At 34.8% G+C, this 15,023-nt stretch overlaps 1 protein-coding gene across 21 annotated transcripts in view; it reads right to left on the reverse strand.

Moving 5' to 3' along the window:
* The window catches only part of Tenm3 (teneurin transmembrane protein 3), a 2,467,413-nt gene that overhangs the window by 99,597 nt on the left and 2,352,793 nt on the right, over window positions 1–15,023 (reverse strand). For 20 of the 21 annotated variants that reach the window (XM_063234707.1, XM_063234699.1, XM_063234714.1 and 17 more), the window contains 5 exons: window positions 10,456–10,666; window positions 9,935–10,036; window positions 9,548–9,742; window positions 8,269–8,469; window positions 1,415–1,600 (listed from right to left, as the gene is read on the reverse strand). In XM_063234707.1, the coding sequence (XP_063090777.1) occupies window positions 1,415–1,600; window positions 8,269–8,469; window positions 9,548–9,742; window positions 9,935–10,036; window positions 10,456–10,666 (895 nt within the window). The remainder of the gene's footprint in view (window positions 1–1,414; window positions 1,601–8,268; window positions 8,470–9,547; window positions 9,743–9,934; window positions 10,037–10,455; window positions 10,667–15,023) is intronic. The other variant, XM_063234704.1, reaches the window with a different exon arrangement.

Below are 15,023 nucleotides of genomic sequence, written 5' to 3' on the forward strand. Positions count from 1 at the left end.
CACTCATAAAACAGTCAGAAACCCAAACACCTTTGAGTCCCATGGTCACCCTAGTAGGAGTGGTGGCAGGACCCTTGAAACAGAAGCCAAGGATGTCAGTAAGATTATAAAAAAACTACATAATTGTGATAATTTTATAAGATGTATGTGATTTCAATTTTCTCATAACAAAATTTCAGTTTCCCTAACTACTTTAATCACAACAGTGAAATATATAATATTTACAGATATACTAGAAGAATAAAACCATTGAACACCCCCAACAGCCTTATCAAATTTTAGCCTAAGGACATAAAACAGTACAGAAAAACATTGTACCTCAAATTCTGAAATTTTTGTAAAAATGTTTTCATTTAAAATTTGTGCTGTATACTTTCACTGAATTGAGGTTAAAATATACTACTTACACATTTTATGGTTTAGTTTTTTGAGACAGGGTCTTGCCGTAGAGTTCAGGCTGGCTTTGAACTCACTAGGTAGCCCAGACTGACCTCGAACTTGTGATCCTACTGCCTCAGCCTGTGTGTCACCATATCCGGCTTGTTTTTTTTAAGTGAATATTTTCTTGAATAGTAAAAGCATCGACTTTGAATGTCTTGAAAATATGACATTATATATGTCCTATATACTTTATACCTTGTGAAACATTTTATGAAACTGTCTTTTGTCTAAAACTTTTTTTTCTCAAATACTCATTTGATTATTTTATTTATATATGTTCAAGAATGTTATCATGTTTTAAAGTGTTAAGCATACAGATTTAAGAACTATCAGGCAAGTTTTAGTCTACTTTATTTCTAGTGATACTGCCAAATAAAATCATAAAAATTCACACATCATTTGTAGAGACATATCAACACATGTAAGATGTGTGATTCTGGAATCTATAGAGGTCAAGAAGGCCATATATTTGAAACCTTTTTTGAATTTTGAGAGTAAAAATATATATAAATATTCTGGAAAGTAATGACAATATGGAACAGTAAGAAGTAACAGTCAGTGCAAGTCTGTTATAAATCAGACATTAAAGTTTCCTTATGTGAGTCCATTCTTATGGTCATCACAAAAAATGAAACAGTTTCTGTGTTTTTTACTGATGATAGCTGTCCTAAAAGAAGTGAACTGCCATTATAAAATGACAGTCATAAATAAAAAAGCAAAATGTTTCTTTTTAAGGAAGACAAGTAAAAACCACTGTGAACAAACAAGCTTTATCCAAGTTTAAAATAGCCAACAATTTGATTTCTTTTACAACAGACCGAGGATAGGCACAAAAGTAGAGTTAAGGGCTGGGGTGTAGCCCGGTGGTAGAGCACTTGCCTAGTGTGCAAAAGGCCCTGGGTTCCATCCCCAGCACCAGTCAATGAATGAATCAATCAATCAATCAACCAACCAATCAGTGCAGGGCACCTACCGATGGTGCAGTGCTCTCCATTCCAGCCCTGGCTGCACTCGCATTTGCCGTCCTTGCAGGTGCCGTGCTCCGCGCAGCGAGGGTGGCAAGCTCTCTGATTGCAAGCCGGACCTGTCCAGCCTTCCTCACAGCGGCAAGTGCCGCCCATGCAGACACCATGGGAGCCACAGTCCACGGAACAGATTTCTGTATGAGACAGAGAGGAAGCAGAGCAAGAAAGAACAGTGGGGGGTGGTGAGACGAGGGATTAAAACGCCACCTCTTAATTCACATGTATTAAGGTAAAGAACAGAATCGCTGAAAAAGAAATCAGAAGTGCTTACACACAAAGAACTTCAGCATTGGCTAGTAGGAATTTTGAATCATAACATTTTACTTCCTTACCCATTACTCAATTTTATATGTGGCTGTAATGCTGCATAAAATATGTGAGACAATTTTATTAGAAATAATTTCTTACTTTATACATAAAGATATTTTATACATAAAATACCTGTACAGTAGCCATATTTATATATAAATATTCTGGAAAGTATTCCTTGGCAGCCAAGAAAACATACACACATACCAAATTAATGAAATCGTTCAGTGGCTAAGTATCCCGGGTCTCGTAAGTCTTGGGTTTCACACATTTATCAAGAATTGAAAAGGGATTATTTCAAAGCCACTGTTTAATTTTAAACATTAAAAAATTTTCATTAAGAAAAACCCACATAGAAAGTACATTAGCCTGCTTCTGACATGCAAAAATGCTGATTAAATAGTTATTTCTATTTAGTAAATTGTACTGCTGACACAAATTGCTTAGCTCACACAGCTGAAAACCAGTTTAATAATACATAAAACTACTGACTGTCATTTGTTTAACAACTGGAATTACTGAAAATGGCCAAATAACTGCAAAAACTACAACACCAAGTTAAGTTAAAAAAAAAGACATTTGAATTTTTTTTCTTGAAGCTGTCTTAGAAGCTGTAACTAGATCCGGCTGAGAGAGGCAGAGAGGGCGAGAAAGGAAATGTTAAAAATATTTAATTTCTTATTCTTCATATGTAAAGTTAACTATAAGTTATCTATACTCTTTGTTCTAAGACTATATGACTATTCTTTCATTTTTGTTTTCTTTCAAAAATAAAAATGTCTTACAATAACAACTTTGACATAGTTTCTAGCAAACAGAAAATATACTACAGCATTTTTCTCTAAATCAAAATATAGTAACTTTAGGTAGCCACACGTGCTTCTATCTTCTCCATTTGTTCCCCAAATACCATTTCTTGGGCACTGTAATTTTCTATTTCACAGGATTAACTTTAAACACTATTGTATCAAGCATTATGAAAATTCTAAGTTTTTAAATAAACAACACCCAGGAGAGAATACTATGTAAAGTTTTTTCTTCCTTCCTTTTTTACTTTTTTGTTCTGTGGTGTATTTTCCATTTGAATTAAATTTTTGATTAAGAAGTCCAAGATGGTTTGATTAACTTCAGAGCAACATAACATCAACTCAGCTCCAGAAGAGAGACGCTTCTTTCTGAGGCACCCTTTTATTCAATCTAATCAATTTTTCATTAGGGTGAAGGTGTTTATCAGTGTTTAGCACACTAGCTTTGAGCAAGGTGCGTCAATCTTTGTAATGAACTTATTAATTAGAGTTAATTTAATTGAAGTGGAATTGAAGGGCTAATTAATGGACAAACGGCTGATGAAGATAGAGGAAAGCTCTGTTGCTTTCAAACGTATAAACTTTCTGAGAGAAATAATTCATTTCTTCTCTTCAGGCTGCTTAACCAAATGTTTCTTCAGGTGGAAAATTTACTCTTTTATTGAATTTAGATATCTGAAGGTTATTTCCACAGCAACAAAAGCAGTAGCTAGTGAAAGTGTTTTCCTTTAGGATTCATTTAGTTAGAACATCAGAATTATACTGCTAATAAACTTTAAGCCACACTTGTAAATTAACAACCCTTTTATAAGTTTTTAAGGAAAACTGTATAGATGTCAGATAATCAGAAGCACATGAGGTCAAGTATTTTAAAAAAGTGAATGTAACCATATTTAATATTTTTACTATTAACTCTATGCAAGCTTTCTTTTTGTAATTAATCTGCTCCCGCAGGCCGAACCACTCATGGGCTGTGTATGCATGACTGTCCCATTGGGGGCTTGCACCTCTGGTGATATAAACAGATCTAATCACTTTTATCCGTCCTTTTGCTAATAAAGTTAATAAAAAGCTGCCCAATGGGATAGTCAGGCCTGTACCACTGGTGGTTCAAGCTGCCCAGCAGCGAAACACAAGAATTATGGCCCCATATGAATATGTTAATAGCAAAGTTCAACAAAGAATTTTTCTGTACTTAATTACTTTCTTCAAAAGAAGAGTACTATACTCACTCAGCTCTACATAGTGGAAGTTTTAATATATTCCAAGTTCCTTTTTTGCATCAAGGATATAAAGAATAATAGAACAAAGACCTGGGGCTGGGGATTTAGCTCAGCGGCATAAGCACCTGCCTTGCAAGCAGGCAGTCGTGAGTTCGATCCCCAGTACCGATAAAAAAAAAAAAAAAAAAGAACAAAGACCTTCACTTATTATTACTAAACAAGTAAAATTTGGTCTATAAGCAAAACAGATTTTCAACTAATATAGTAATTTTATCAGCACAATTAAAACTAAATCTAAATATGTAATCATTTTGTGTGTCACGCTGATATTGAGTCATGGGGTGGCAGAGATATTATCCACTCAAAATGCCAGGACAGCACAATTTATACAAATGACTACTCCCTTCTCTCCACAAAAAACATGTGAATGAGATGGAAATATTTTATTTTGTTTTACCATTATATCATACTAATGAATGACATAATTTGCATTACATGAACTTCACATTTGTGGAAGTATAACCAGTTAATACTTTTATGTGGAAGTTCCTCTGAATTAGTGAAGAATTAAGTAAGACAAATTACAACTAGTCTTACCCTATTTATTACTGTTACTATCAACACTACTTCTATTAACAGTGATACTTCTATTAATGGCTACTTCTTTTTTATTTTAAAATGAAAAAAAGGATAAAATAATGATATAGAATTTCAAAACAAGAGATGGTTAATATATTGCATATTGTTATCTTCAAAGTAGTTGCTCAGAGTACAACATATAGACATGAAAAAATGATCAAACAGTGAAATCACAAACTGTTCTTTTTTGATGAGCTAACAGAGATTAGTAATATATTTATCTATCATGTATGTAAAATCTTTTCATTTCTTTATTTTTCTTCTTTTCCATTTATCTCCTTTCCCCATTCTTTCTTTTTGAGCAGTTTCTTCTCTTTCCATTTTCACAGTATCTATTTTACATTTGGAATCTTTACTCTTTCAGTTTTTATACTAGGGAGACAATACGATCTTTACACATGTGAGGCTGATTTATTTCACTTATGAGTATGGTCTCAAGTTACATCCCTTTACCTACAAAAGCTTCGAGTTTATCCTTCTTTATAACTGAGTAGTGTCCATGGTAAAAAACATGCCACATTTAAAAAAAAATCCATTCTGCAGTTGATGGGCATTTGAGTTGTTCTCAAGATTTAGCTATTACAAACTGTGCTGCTATAAACATAGGTGCATATGATGCTTTCAATTCTTTTGGGAAACATCCAGAAGGGGATAGTGGTATCAAATGAGACCTCTAATCCTAGTTTTTTGAGGAATCTCTATACCGATTTTCACAGTGATTGTACCAGTCTACACTTCTATCAACAGTAGAGAAGGGTTCCTTTTTCCACACAGCCCCTCCAGCATCTATTATTGGTTGATTTCTTGATGATAATCATTCTTTTTGGAGTGAGATGGGATCTCAGTGTTGTTTTAATTTGTATTTCTTGAATGATCAGTGATGTTAAACATTTTTTCATATATTTATTTATCATTTTTATTTCTTCATCTGAGAAGTACATGTTCATCTCAGATGCCCATGTTTGAATTGGGTCTTTAAATTTGGTAGGTCTGATTTTTAAAAATTCCTCATATGTTCTGTTTTTTTTTTTTTTTTTTTTTTTCGAACTCACGACCTTGTACTTGCCAGGCAGGCACTTATACTACTGCAGGGTCTCTAAAGAATGTTTATTGAACATGGCCCTTCTTTATATGTTCTGGATATAAATCCTTTCTCAGAGGGACAATTGGTTAAGATTTTTTTTCCCATTCTGTAGGTTGTCTTTTCCCCACACTGGTGATTTCTTTTGATGTGCAAAAACTTCCAGCAGAAGGAGATCCCAGTTGTTGATTCTTTGAAGTACTTCTTGTGCAGTCTGGTTTTTATTCATGAACTCTCTGTCTACTCCTCTGTCTTCAAAATTTCTATCTACATTGTCTTCTAGTAGATTTAGTATTTCTATTTTAATATGCAGATCTTTAATAAATTTTGACTTTACTTCAGTACATGGTGATAGACAAGGAGTCTAGTGTAAGTCTTCGCCATGTGGACAGTCAGTTTTTCCAGCACCATTTATTAAGGAGACTACCTTTCTTCCAGTGAATGTGTTTGGCTCCTTTATCAAAGATTAGGTGGCTGAGTGTGTTTATAGTTGTGTCTGTATCTTCTATTCCTTGATCCTCAGGTCTGTTTTTTTGGCAGTACCATGCTGATTTTATTACAGTAGAATGGTTACTGCTATAACTTAACACTTATTTAGTACTTATTGTATGAAAAGCACAATTCTAATTTTTTTTCACATATTAACTCATTTAATCTTTACCACAATTGTATAAAGTGATATATTATTAACTCCATTTTACAGAAAAAGGCTGAAGTAGAGAGAAGTTAAGTATATTGCCTGACATTCAGCTAGAGGCTGAGTGGTCTAAGAGTGGACCCCAGGCATTGACGTTCACATTCTTTACCACTTTAGAAAACAGCACCATCAGTGTGGCTCGGAGGAGTCTAAGATTTATGCACGATGCTCTTGCTTGCTCAACACCGCTAGTAAAATCTGTACTTTTTCTTTCAATTCTCTTCCCTTTCACTCATCCTCCCTTTTTCTTCTCCAGTTCTTCTAGTCCCTGTTCTTCCTCTTTTTTACACTATTTGCTTTTGCTTAGTTCGCATGGCCATACAGAACTTATCCCAGCACACTTGCAATCAGCACCACTTTTCCTGATTTCCTCTTCTTATTCAGTTACAAATCGCAACCACAGTTTTCTTTCAGATTTACAACTCTTTTCACAGACTTCTCTACTTTATTTTTACAGCAAGTGCTACGTATTTCTCCTTTAAAATGTGTTCATAGGTATCTTTTTCAGTTTTATTAATTTAAAACTCATTCATGCTCTCAGTCTCACATGTCTAGAAAGTTCCCTCGTTTGTCTTCTAGCATTCAAAGTCTCACTATTACTGCTCTGACATCAGCTACATGACACTTCTCCTAAAATGCTACTCATATTCATGAGCACATTAGCCAGTTCGTTATTGTCTAAAGTATCATTTCCAAGCTGCAATCCCATAATGCAGCCCAACCTAATTTTTGCCTCAACTGTTCCTTTTTTTCCTCTATGATTTTGTGTACATATTTCTCTGAGTTGTATCATTGTTAATAGTAGTGACCGAAAATATACTTAGAATTTATCAAAATATTGTATCATATTTATTTATTTTACTATGTACCCCATACATGTTAATACACAAATTCCTGCAGGTTCTCTAAAGAATGTTTATTGAACATACAATGAGTAAACGAAGCCATATTATAGTCATTTGCCAGAGGCTGCTTATCGCTGCACCTGAGTAGGAACCCATGTAGTGACTTCACAGCTCATGCTCTCAAGTACTTTCTAATTGTTCCCCAGTCAAAACTTATCTCTTTCAGGTGGTCATGTTTACATGAAGGCAAGAAATGTCAAGAAGAGCCTCCTTGAAAACCTGTGGTGTTCATCAAGGGCATCACTCCTCTGAATGCTCAGTGGATTTGGCTTATTATCCTATACAACACTACGTATAACAATATTGGTTTCTAACTATGCTATACACATTAAACATTATCTTCAAAATTAAACTGATCTCTAGTTGTTAGAATAGAATTTTCTCAACCTGTGTAACTAACATGTGAAAGTAACATGGAATTAGTTCGTAAGTTGCAACCGGCACTTGAAAATAAAGACACTTTAAAAATAGTGCCTACTACTTTATAAAATGTCCATTTCATTTAGTATGTGTTTGAGTAGGTTCACACAGTTTAAAAAATATATTTATGACAGTAGCCCATGGTCAAAAATCTGAAAGCCACTGTTATTAAGGGCAAGAATGATTCATGATTATTTTATTCCTCCAGAGCCTATCACAATGCCATGCATATAGTGCTCAATAACAACCTGGCTGGCTGAGTAAAATTACTACTTGCCATTTCTATTATGATGTTATAATTAAAAATTCAATGTTGGATCATTATATATTTGTATTGTGCATGACTTTACTGTGATCATGCTTAGCTTTATGTTGCCAAATAATCTTTTTTGAGTCTTCCCTATATAAAACCCCAAGCTTTATACAGGCCTACAGAGAGGCTAGTTCTGTAAAATAAGAATTAAGAAGACAGAATATTTATGGAAATGAAAGATTTTTCATCCCAACAATATTTAAATGGAAATTTTAGTACCAAATTGGTTAAGCCTATATTCTTCCTCTTCATTTAAGACAACTGCATCTCATTACTTTTAACATTACATCTATAAACAATCTTTGTTACAATTTGTACAAAGTCAAATAAATGTGTTTAACTAAGATGTCATAATATTTAGTTAAATAACACAGTAAGCATTTTATTGTACTGCAGTTATTAATCTCACCATTGGAACAGTCTGGGCCAGTCCAGTTAGGGTCACAAGTACAGGAGCCGCTTTCTTGGAGATACGTTCCATGACCAGAGCACTGGTCTGGACACATGGTCTTCAGTATTTCACAGTTGCTACCACCCCATCCTGGGTTACAGTGACATTCCCCATGGATACACACACCATGGTTAGAGCATCCAGGGTCTAGACAATCAGCTAATGTCAAGGAAAGAGAACAATTTTATTAAACCTGGCAGATAGCATAGTACATTTAGAATAAATAATTAAATCCTAACCTAATTTATATGTATATTTTTGATCACCAAATATCTTCCATTATCAAGGACTTGTTTCTGAAAAATGTGAGAGTTGTAATACAATAAAGCATGAAGAACCAGTGCAATGCCATTTAGGTAACTAAGATGCTTGGAAGGATTTGTAATTTTGATGAATGACACAAATATGCTGTTGGAATTTCAGATTATTGCTGTCTGTTCTGTAAATCAGAATAATAAGTACAGCCTTTTCTAGAACAAAATCTGTATCAGTTGACCTAATTCATGACCACTGAGCACTGACAGCTACATGGGATCTTCAAATTGTTTGAGAAATAAATGAGTTGCATACTTCCTATCCTTAATTCGCTTTAATGTGCTTTAGATGATGAGATTTAATTTCGCAATTTGACTCAATAAAACTTTACACTTGTAGGGTCAATGGCCTGAAAATTTAATTCCAGAGATTTAATTGCATTGTTTTGTGAGTGCAGATCAATAAAATCAATTTGATTGAAGAATGGAAATGGTGCTTCCTTTGCTTTTTGAAAAAACAATTTAACTGCACTTTACAGTATAGTATCTAGACTCTCATCATTACACATAGTTATGGAACACATCCATGATGTGCTTTTTTCATTAGCCTATCATGTTCAGTTATTGTTGCTTTCTAGAAATGTCAAAATGCTAGATTTAGAAGCTGGTATCAATGTGAAAAACTGTAAAAAAGAAAATGATCAACAGGCACTGCTGGTTTCACAGCACAAATGTTTGCCTAATTTCTGAATAAAAAAAAAGAGAATTATTCATGCTACTGAAAAAAGGACAAAAAGGCTCTTGATATTTGGTCTTTTTATTAATTAAAATGTTTTTAAATACCATCATAAGTATGGAAATCAAAATTAGTTTCAAAGGAAGCATATGAAAAGAGAGATTCATCTGCCAAACTAAAGACTACCGTTATAATCTGTTTCTTTATGAAGACTACAATAGACTTCGGTAAATATTGACATGTTTACCTTCTTCACAATTTTCTCCTTTGTATCCTGAGTTGCAAGCACAGGAGCCCATGATACAAATCCCACGACCCCCACACTGCGGGTCAATACACTGTGTAGTCGGCACATCACACTCAGTGCCCTTCCAGCCACTAAAACAGAGGCAGCGGCCCTTGGAGTACTGCCCATTGCCACTACATAGCACTGGACAGGCTGCTGTGAAATAAAACACGACAGAAGAATTAAGAGCCACATTTTCCACCGAGGTTCTGAAAGGAAATACGCATTGGTAGAACAAGTAATATGCCAAGTCTTCCCCTTTTCTTTCCTGTGTTAGTAGTTTTCTGAATTATGTGTGTTTCTACAGCTTATTTATATCGGATTAAGGAAAGAATCTAACTGGCATACCTCTTGAACAATCCGGACCCAGAAATCCTGGAAAACAATGGCAAGTTCCAGAAACACACTCTCCATTTCCATGGCAATTCCGAGGGCATTCCACTACAGACTCTGGAGGAAAGATAACAAACACTTGTTGGAGAGCCTGCCTGTTGTGAAAGATAATCTGTCCCTTTGATCATCTTAGCCAGTGTTGAAGGAACTTGACGGCTTTCTCCAGAACAAAAAAATCCATTCATTTATACTACATTATTCAAATTGGAAAGGAAAATAGTCCCACTTCAAATGCAGGTTTTTGAAATGTTTTCAACTGACTCTCCTCTCCCCAAATTAATTTCAAATAGCATTTTTTTTCTGGGTTTTGAGGTTTGTCATATACTCACAAATGAACAATTTAAACATATCTCTCATATTTTACTTGGGCTTTAACACCCCGGGAATCACTCAAAATTGGTAAGAATAATTTAGTTTCTATTCAACGCAGTGTTTAGGCTGTAGTCTGGGAAAGATGCTTTGAAGAGTGTTCTTACCTATAACAATGGTATTAAAAGACACTTGCTCTGCATTTTTCCCATCATTGTAAAAAGCCAGATGCCAAATCCCAGAATCTAAGTACTGGATGAAGCCAGCTTCGTGGAGACTGATGGATCTCGCCTGCCGACCAGCTCTTTCAGCCTCCACCAGGTTTCGCTGCTCTCTTGCAATTAACCTGCTGCCATCCAGGAGTTCCACAAAGTCATACTGGGCACAGCGACAAGGAAAACTGTGTTAGTGGTCATAAATAGGATTGTGTCCTTCTCTGTTCTTTGACCCTTCAAGCTTCTCTCTTTTGCTAACATATATGTTAGAAAAAAGTTCCTGACTGACAGGTACACATTCACAGAGTTGATGAAAACTACCTAGTATATACATTATATTCAAATGGGTCATGTTTTCCACATTTGTTCAATTTTCTCGATTAAGAAGAAGTTTGATGAGCTTGGTAGTTTGGGATATAAAGGTAAAATTTACATATTTTACTTAAAGCATTAGATAATCTCCCCCCCGCCCCCATTCTTACTTTTTCTGGTGCTAGAGACAGAACCCAGGCCCTCACAAATGCTATGGAAGCTTTTTACTATGGAGTTAAATAAACTCCATCAAATTTCAAAGTTTTATTATTGACACAGGACAGTGGTGGGGAACCTATGCCACAGCTGGCTGTTTGTTATCACTGAAAGTTCTAAGAGTTTGCCATTACTAACACAGGGTCTTACTGAATTACGCCGGCTGAGCTCAAACATGTGATCCTCCTGCCTCAGCCTATGGAGTAGATGCAATTACAGCCATGGGCCACCATGGGGTAGCTAGACCATTAGACAATCTCTTAAGATCCTTCCCTGCTATTTTAATAATTGTATAGTAACTTACTCTGTATTGGTATTACTTTTACGCTCCACAGAAACCTTTTTGGGAAGGCATTAGGAGTTATACTTTAAGGACAAAGGATGATCCTTGAGGCAGGGTCATGCACCCTGAAGAGGTGCAGTTGGCATGTGAACACAGGTGCACTTTGCCTCCAAATCCGGGGTTGTTTCCACAACAACACTGCAGCCCTCTCCTGTGACCCTGACATCACCACCCCAGGTAGCACGGAGAAACCCAGAGTTTTTCTTATTTAGATATGATCAGATTAAAAATATAACAAGCTGCCTTTTCATCTTTGATCAAAAGTCTAAAAAATTCAACAATGGAGAAGACTGAAGGATTGGCAATAAAAGTTCACATGCTTTATGATAATCTTGTATACGGTAAGTAAGTCATCATTAAACCTGGTTTTTGTTTTAGTAAGATTATCATAAACACAGATGGTTAGCAGAATTGAACTAGAGAATTTAAACTATGGAGTAGGATTGGTAACAACAAAGTAAAATTTTGTAAGCAGAGAAAATACAGAGAATTTGGAAGGCATTAAGATACTTCACATTCAACACTTCTTAAAAATAAAGCAATTCAGTTTTTCTAACAGTCACCAAGTTCCCTGCTATTCCTGAGACATGTGGATGGCGATAAACATACCATAGTACTACAGTAAGTCCCTGCCTTATGAATATTCAGGTTGTGAACTTTCACAGGTGTACTGTATAAGCCTCACTTTGTCAGATTAACAACAAATCTGACTTATGAATGTTTTACTGGAACACAGTTCATTGATAAATCAGGGACTTACTATATATATGTATAAATACATATATATGTATAAAAAATATAAAACATATGGGGTTGGGGATATAGCTCAGCAGCACAGCACCTGTCTAGCAAGCACAAGGTTGTGAGTTTTATTCCTGGTATATATATATATATATATATATATATATATATATATATATATATATATAAAATGAATGTATATATATGTATATATATGATATGTAAGTTATGAGAAATATGTATAAAAAGGGAATAACTAGATTACACTCACATTTTTCTTTATTTCTTTTAAGGAGGAAAATAATGACGTGTGGCTACGTGTGTCACTTGAATTTCATTTCATAATTATCAGATGAGAACTAATTCAGCAGTTGTGAAAGGTGTATCTATTTCAAGTAAGACTTATTCTCATTAAATTTAAATATTTATGTTGCAGGGGGAAGCAACAGAAAAAAATTTCATACTCCATATCCTTTTCCCCCCTAATGTTATCACATTTGCGCTGGCTTGAACCACCAGGGGAACATGCATGACTGTCCCATTGAGTGGCCTGTGCCACCCAATGGGACCATCCCATGCCACCTGATGGGCCAGCCATGCATGTTCCACCAGTGGTTTAGAGTGCCAGGCAATGACATATATGAGTTATGAACCTGTCACAGTGTGTTAAAAACGGTAACTGCTTTTAGAAGAAGCAAAAGAGAGGAAATTTTAACTAGCTTTTCAAGTACATAACCACAATTATTACCATTATCATGGAACCATTTACGGCACGCGATGAATAATGAAATAAGGCAGGGTGGTCAGTATGATTGCAGTGGGGAGGCTTTCGAGGCTAGCTAGGCTCTTCTCTAGGGACATTTCACACAGGACTTTAAGAGGGCTAAAAATACCTAAAAAATGTTCCCACTTTACAGTAAATCAAATAATCAAATTATGAAATGGAAATATGTAATAACCTTTGTTGCCAGGGTATAAAGTGATCATGTGAAAATAAACTTGAGTTTTGCTATGTATGTAGTACTTATTTATAAATTAGAGACATGGATTTTGGAGGTCTAGGAAGGAATACTAAGATCTCATGGTATTTTTAGGATTGGGGGTGCTATCATAAGACAAAGCTTATACTAGATATGATTTTACATAATTTTGAACTATGTTAGTGTGACAGTTTCTTTAAAGGGTAATTTTCTAATGACAGAATATTACAAATATATATGTCTTAAAAATCCTCAAAGTTATTTTAAATTATTCCATATTAACAAAGCTCCATAGCAATAGAAGAAAAGTTTGCCTGTGTTTGTTATATTTATTTTGATTATCCAATAGACCTTATAAAATTACAAGTAGACATTTCTTTCAGGTATCTTGGAATTCACTTCTGAAAAGACTATGCAGATGTTTAATTCAATTTTATTTTTTACGTGATGAGAACTCGGATTTATGAATGCTTAATTCTGTCCTTAAGTCATCTTTTTGGTGGTGGCACAATCCTGCCACTATCACTGCAGTGTAGAGAAGGAAGAAATTTTGGAGATCATCTGATTCAATTTTCTAATTTTATAGATAGATATTGAGGCTCTGAAAAGCTAAATCACTTATGCAGGCCCGAAAGTCAGACAGTGGCAGGGGTGTGCTTAGAACTTAGCCTTCTGCGTCCTATCCTAAAACAGCCTTCTTCCAAACATCCAGCAGGCCACACACACTCAGCTGCCCAGTGCTGCGTCCCTTCTTTCGGTTTCTTGCTGCCCAGAAGAATGAACTGGGCTTCAGGGAGAAAAAAAAGTCAATTGAGTCCTGGGCAACATCTAACGGGCAGTTCTAGAAAAGGTCACAAATACTTTCAAAACTCAAGTGATCATTCTGAATGGCTGGCCAGTTTTAATTATTTCAGGTTGATTTATTTAACATTCCCCAGAAACTGAGAAATGTTCAAGCTGGGTTACTTTATAGCATATTTCATGTTTAAACATTGAATTCAGAAACAAGTGTTTGCTCTGCTGATCTTGAATAAACCTAAGGAAGGAACCTAATAACTGCAAAGCTTAAGAAAATATATAACCAAAAAAAATCATGCATAACCTACTTAAAACATATATATTGCCGCAGAAAAGTGGACAGTGTGTACTGTACCAAATAAAACATGATGAGAAAATTTAAAACTATCTTTTTGTTTTCTGAAATTTATAAGTTGTGTAACTATTGTTGTGCTTAGCTTGGAATTGCATGCCTTCAATTAGAGAAAAATGATTTTATGTGTAGTTTCAGTAGAAATTTTTTCTTCTTACTTTGCTGGGTTATTACTATACAAATGCAATATTTCTGCTATTAACTTCAGTTCTAGATTGCACTTTCATTCCAGAAAAATGTGATTATTAGTCCTAGCTGATGTCACCTATAAAATGGAATCAAATTTAAAAATTAAAATTGGACACAAGTTCATCATAAGAAAAATTTGAGGGGCTGGGGATTTAGCTCAGTGGCATAAGTACCTGCCTTGCAAGCAGGCGGTCGTGAGTTTGATCCCTGGTACCGATAAAAATGAAAAAAGACAAAAAAAAGGAAATATTTGAGTAGAAGGACCAAGGCATTTAACAATAGAGATTTAATATTTAATAATAGAGATTAGAAAAATAAAATATACTACAGCATGATATTAAAAATTTCATTCATCAAGTTTATAATATGCTATGAATGCAAACTATAACAACATTAGAGAAGATATATTAAAATTTTCTTATTCTTTCTTTCAAGATGTGACTTTACTAGGTCTAATCAATTTTTCTTCATAATTTATGGTCCTACCTTATATAAAAGGTGTGTCTCACAAAATTACATAAGACAGTCTTAGGGGCTGGGGATTTAGCTAAGTGATATAAGTGCTTGCCTGGCAAGTGTGAGGTTGTGA

This window comes from Cavia porcellus, unplaced genomic scaffold, assembly GCF_034190915.1.
Source record: "Cavia porcellus strain 051 isolate PalLab524CR breed Dunkin Hartley unplaced genomic scaffold, mCavPor4.1 scaffold_24, whole genome shotgun sequence".
NCBI classification, from domain to species: domain Eukaryota; kingdom Metazoa; phylum Chordata; class Mammalia; order Rodentia; family Caviidae; genus Cavia; species Cavia porcellus.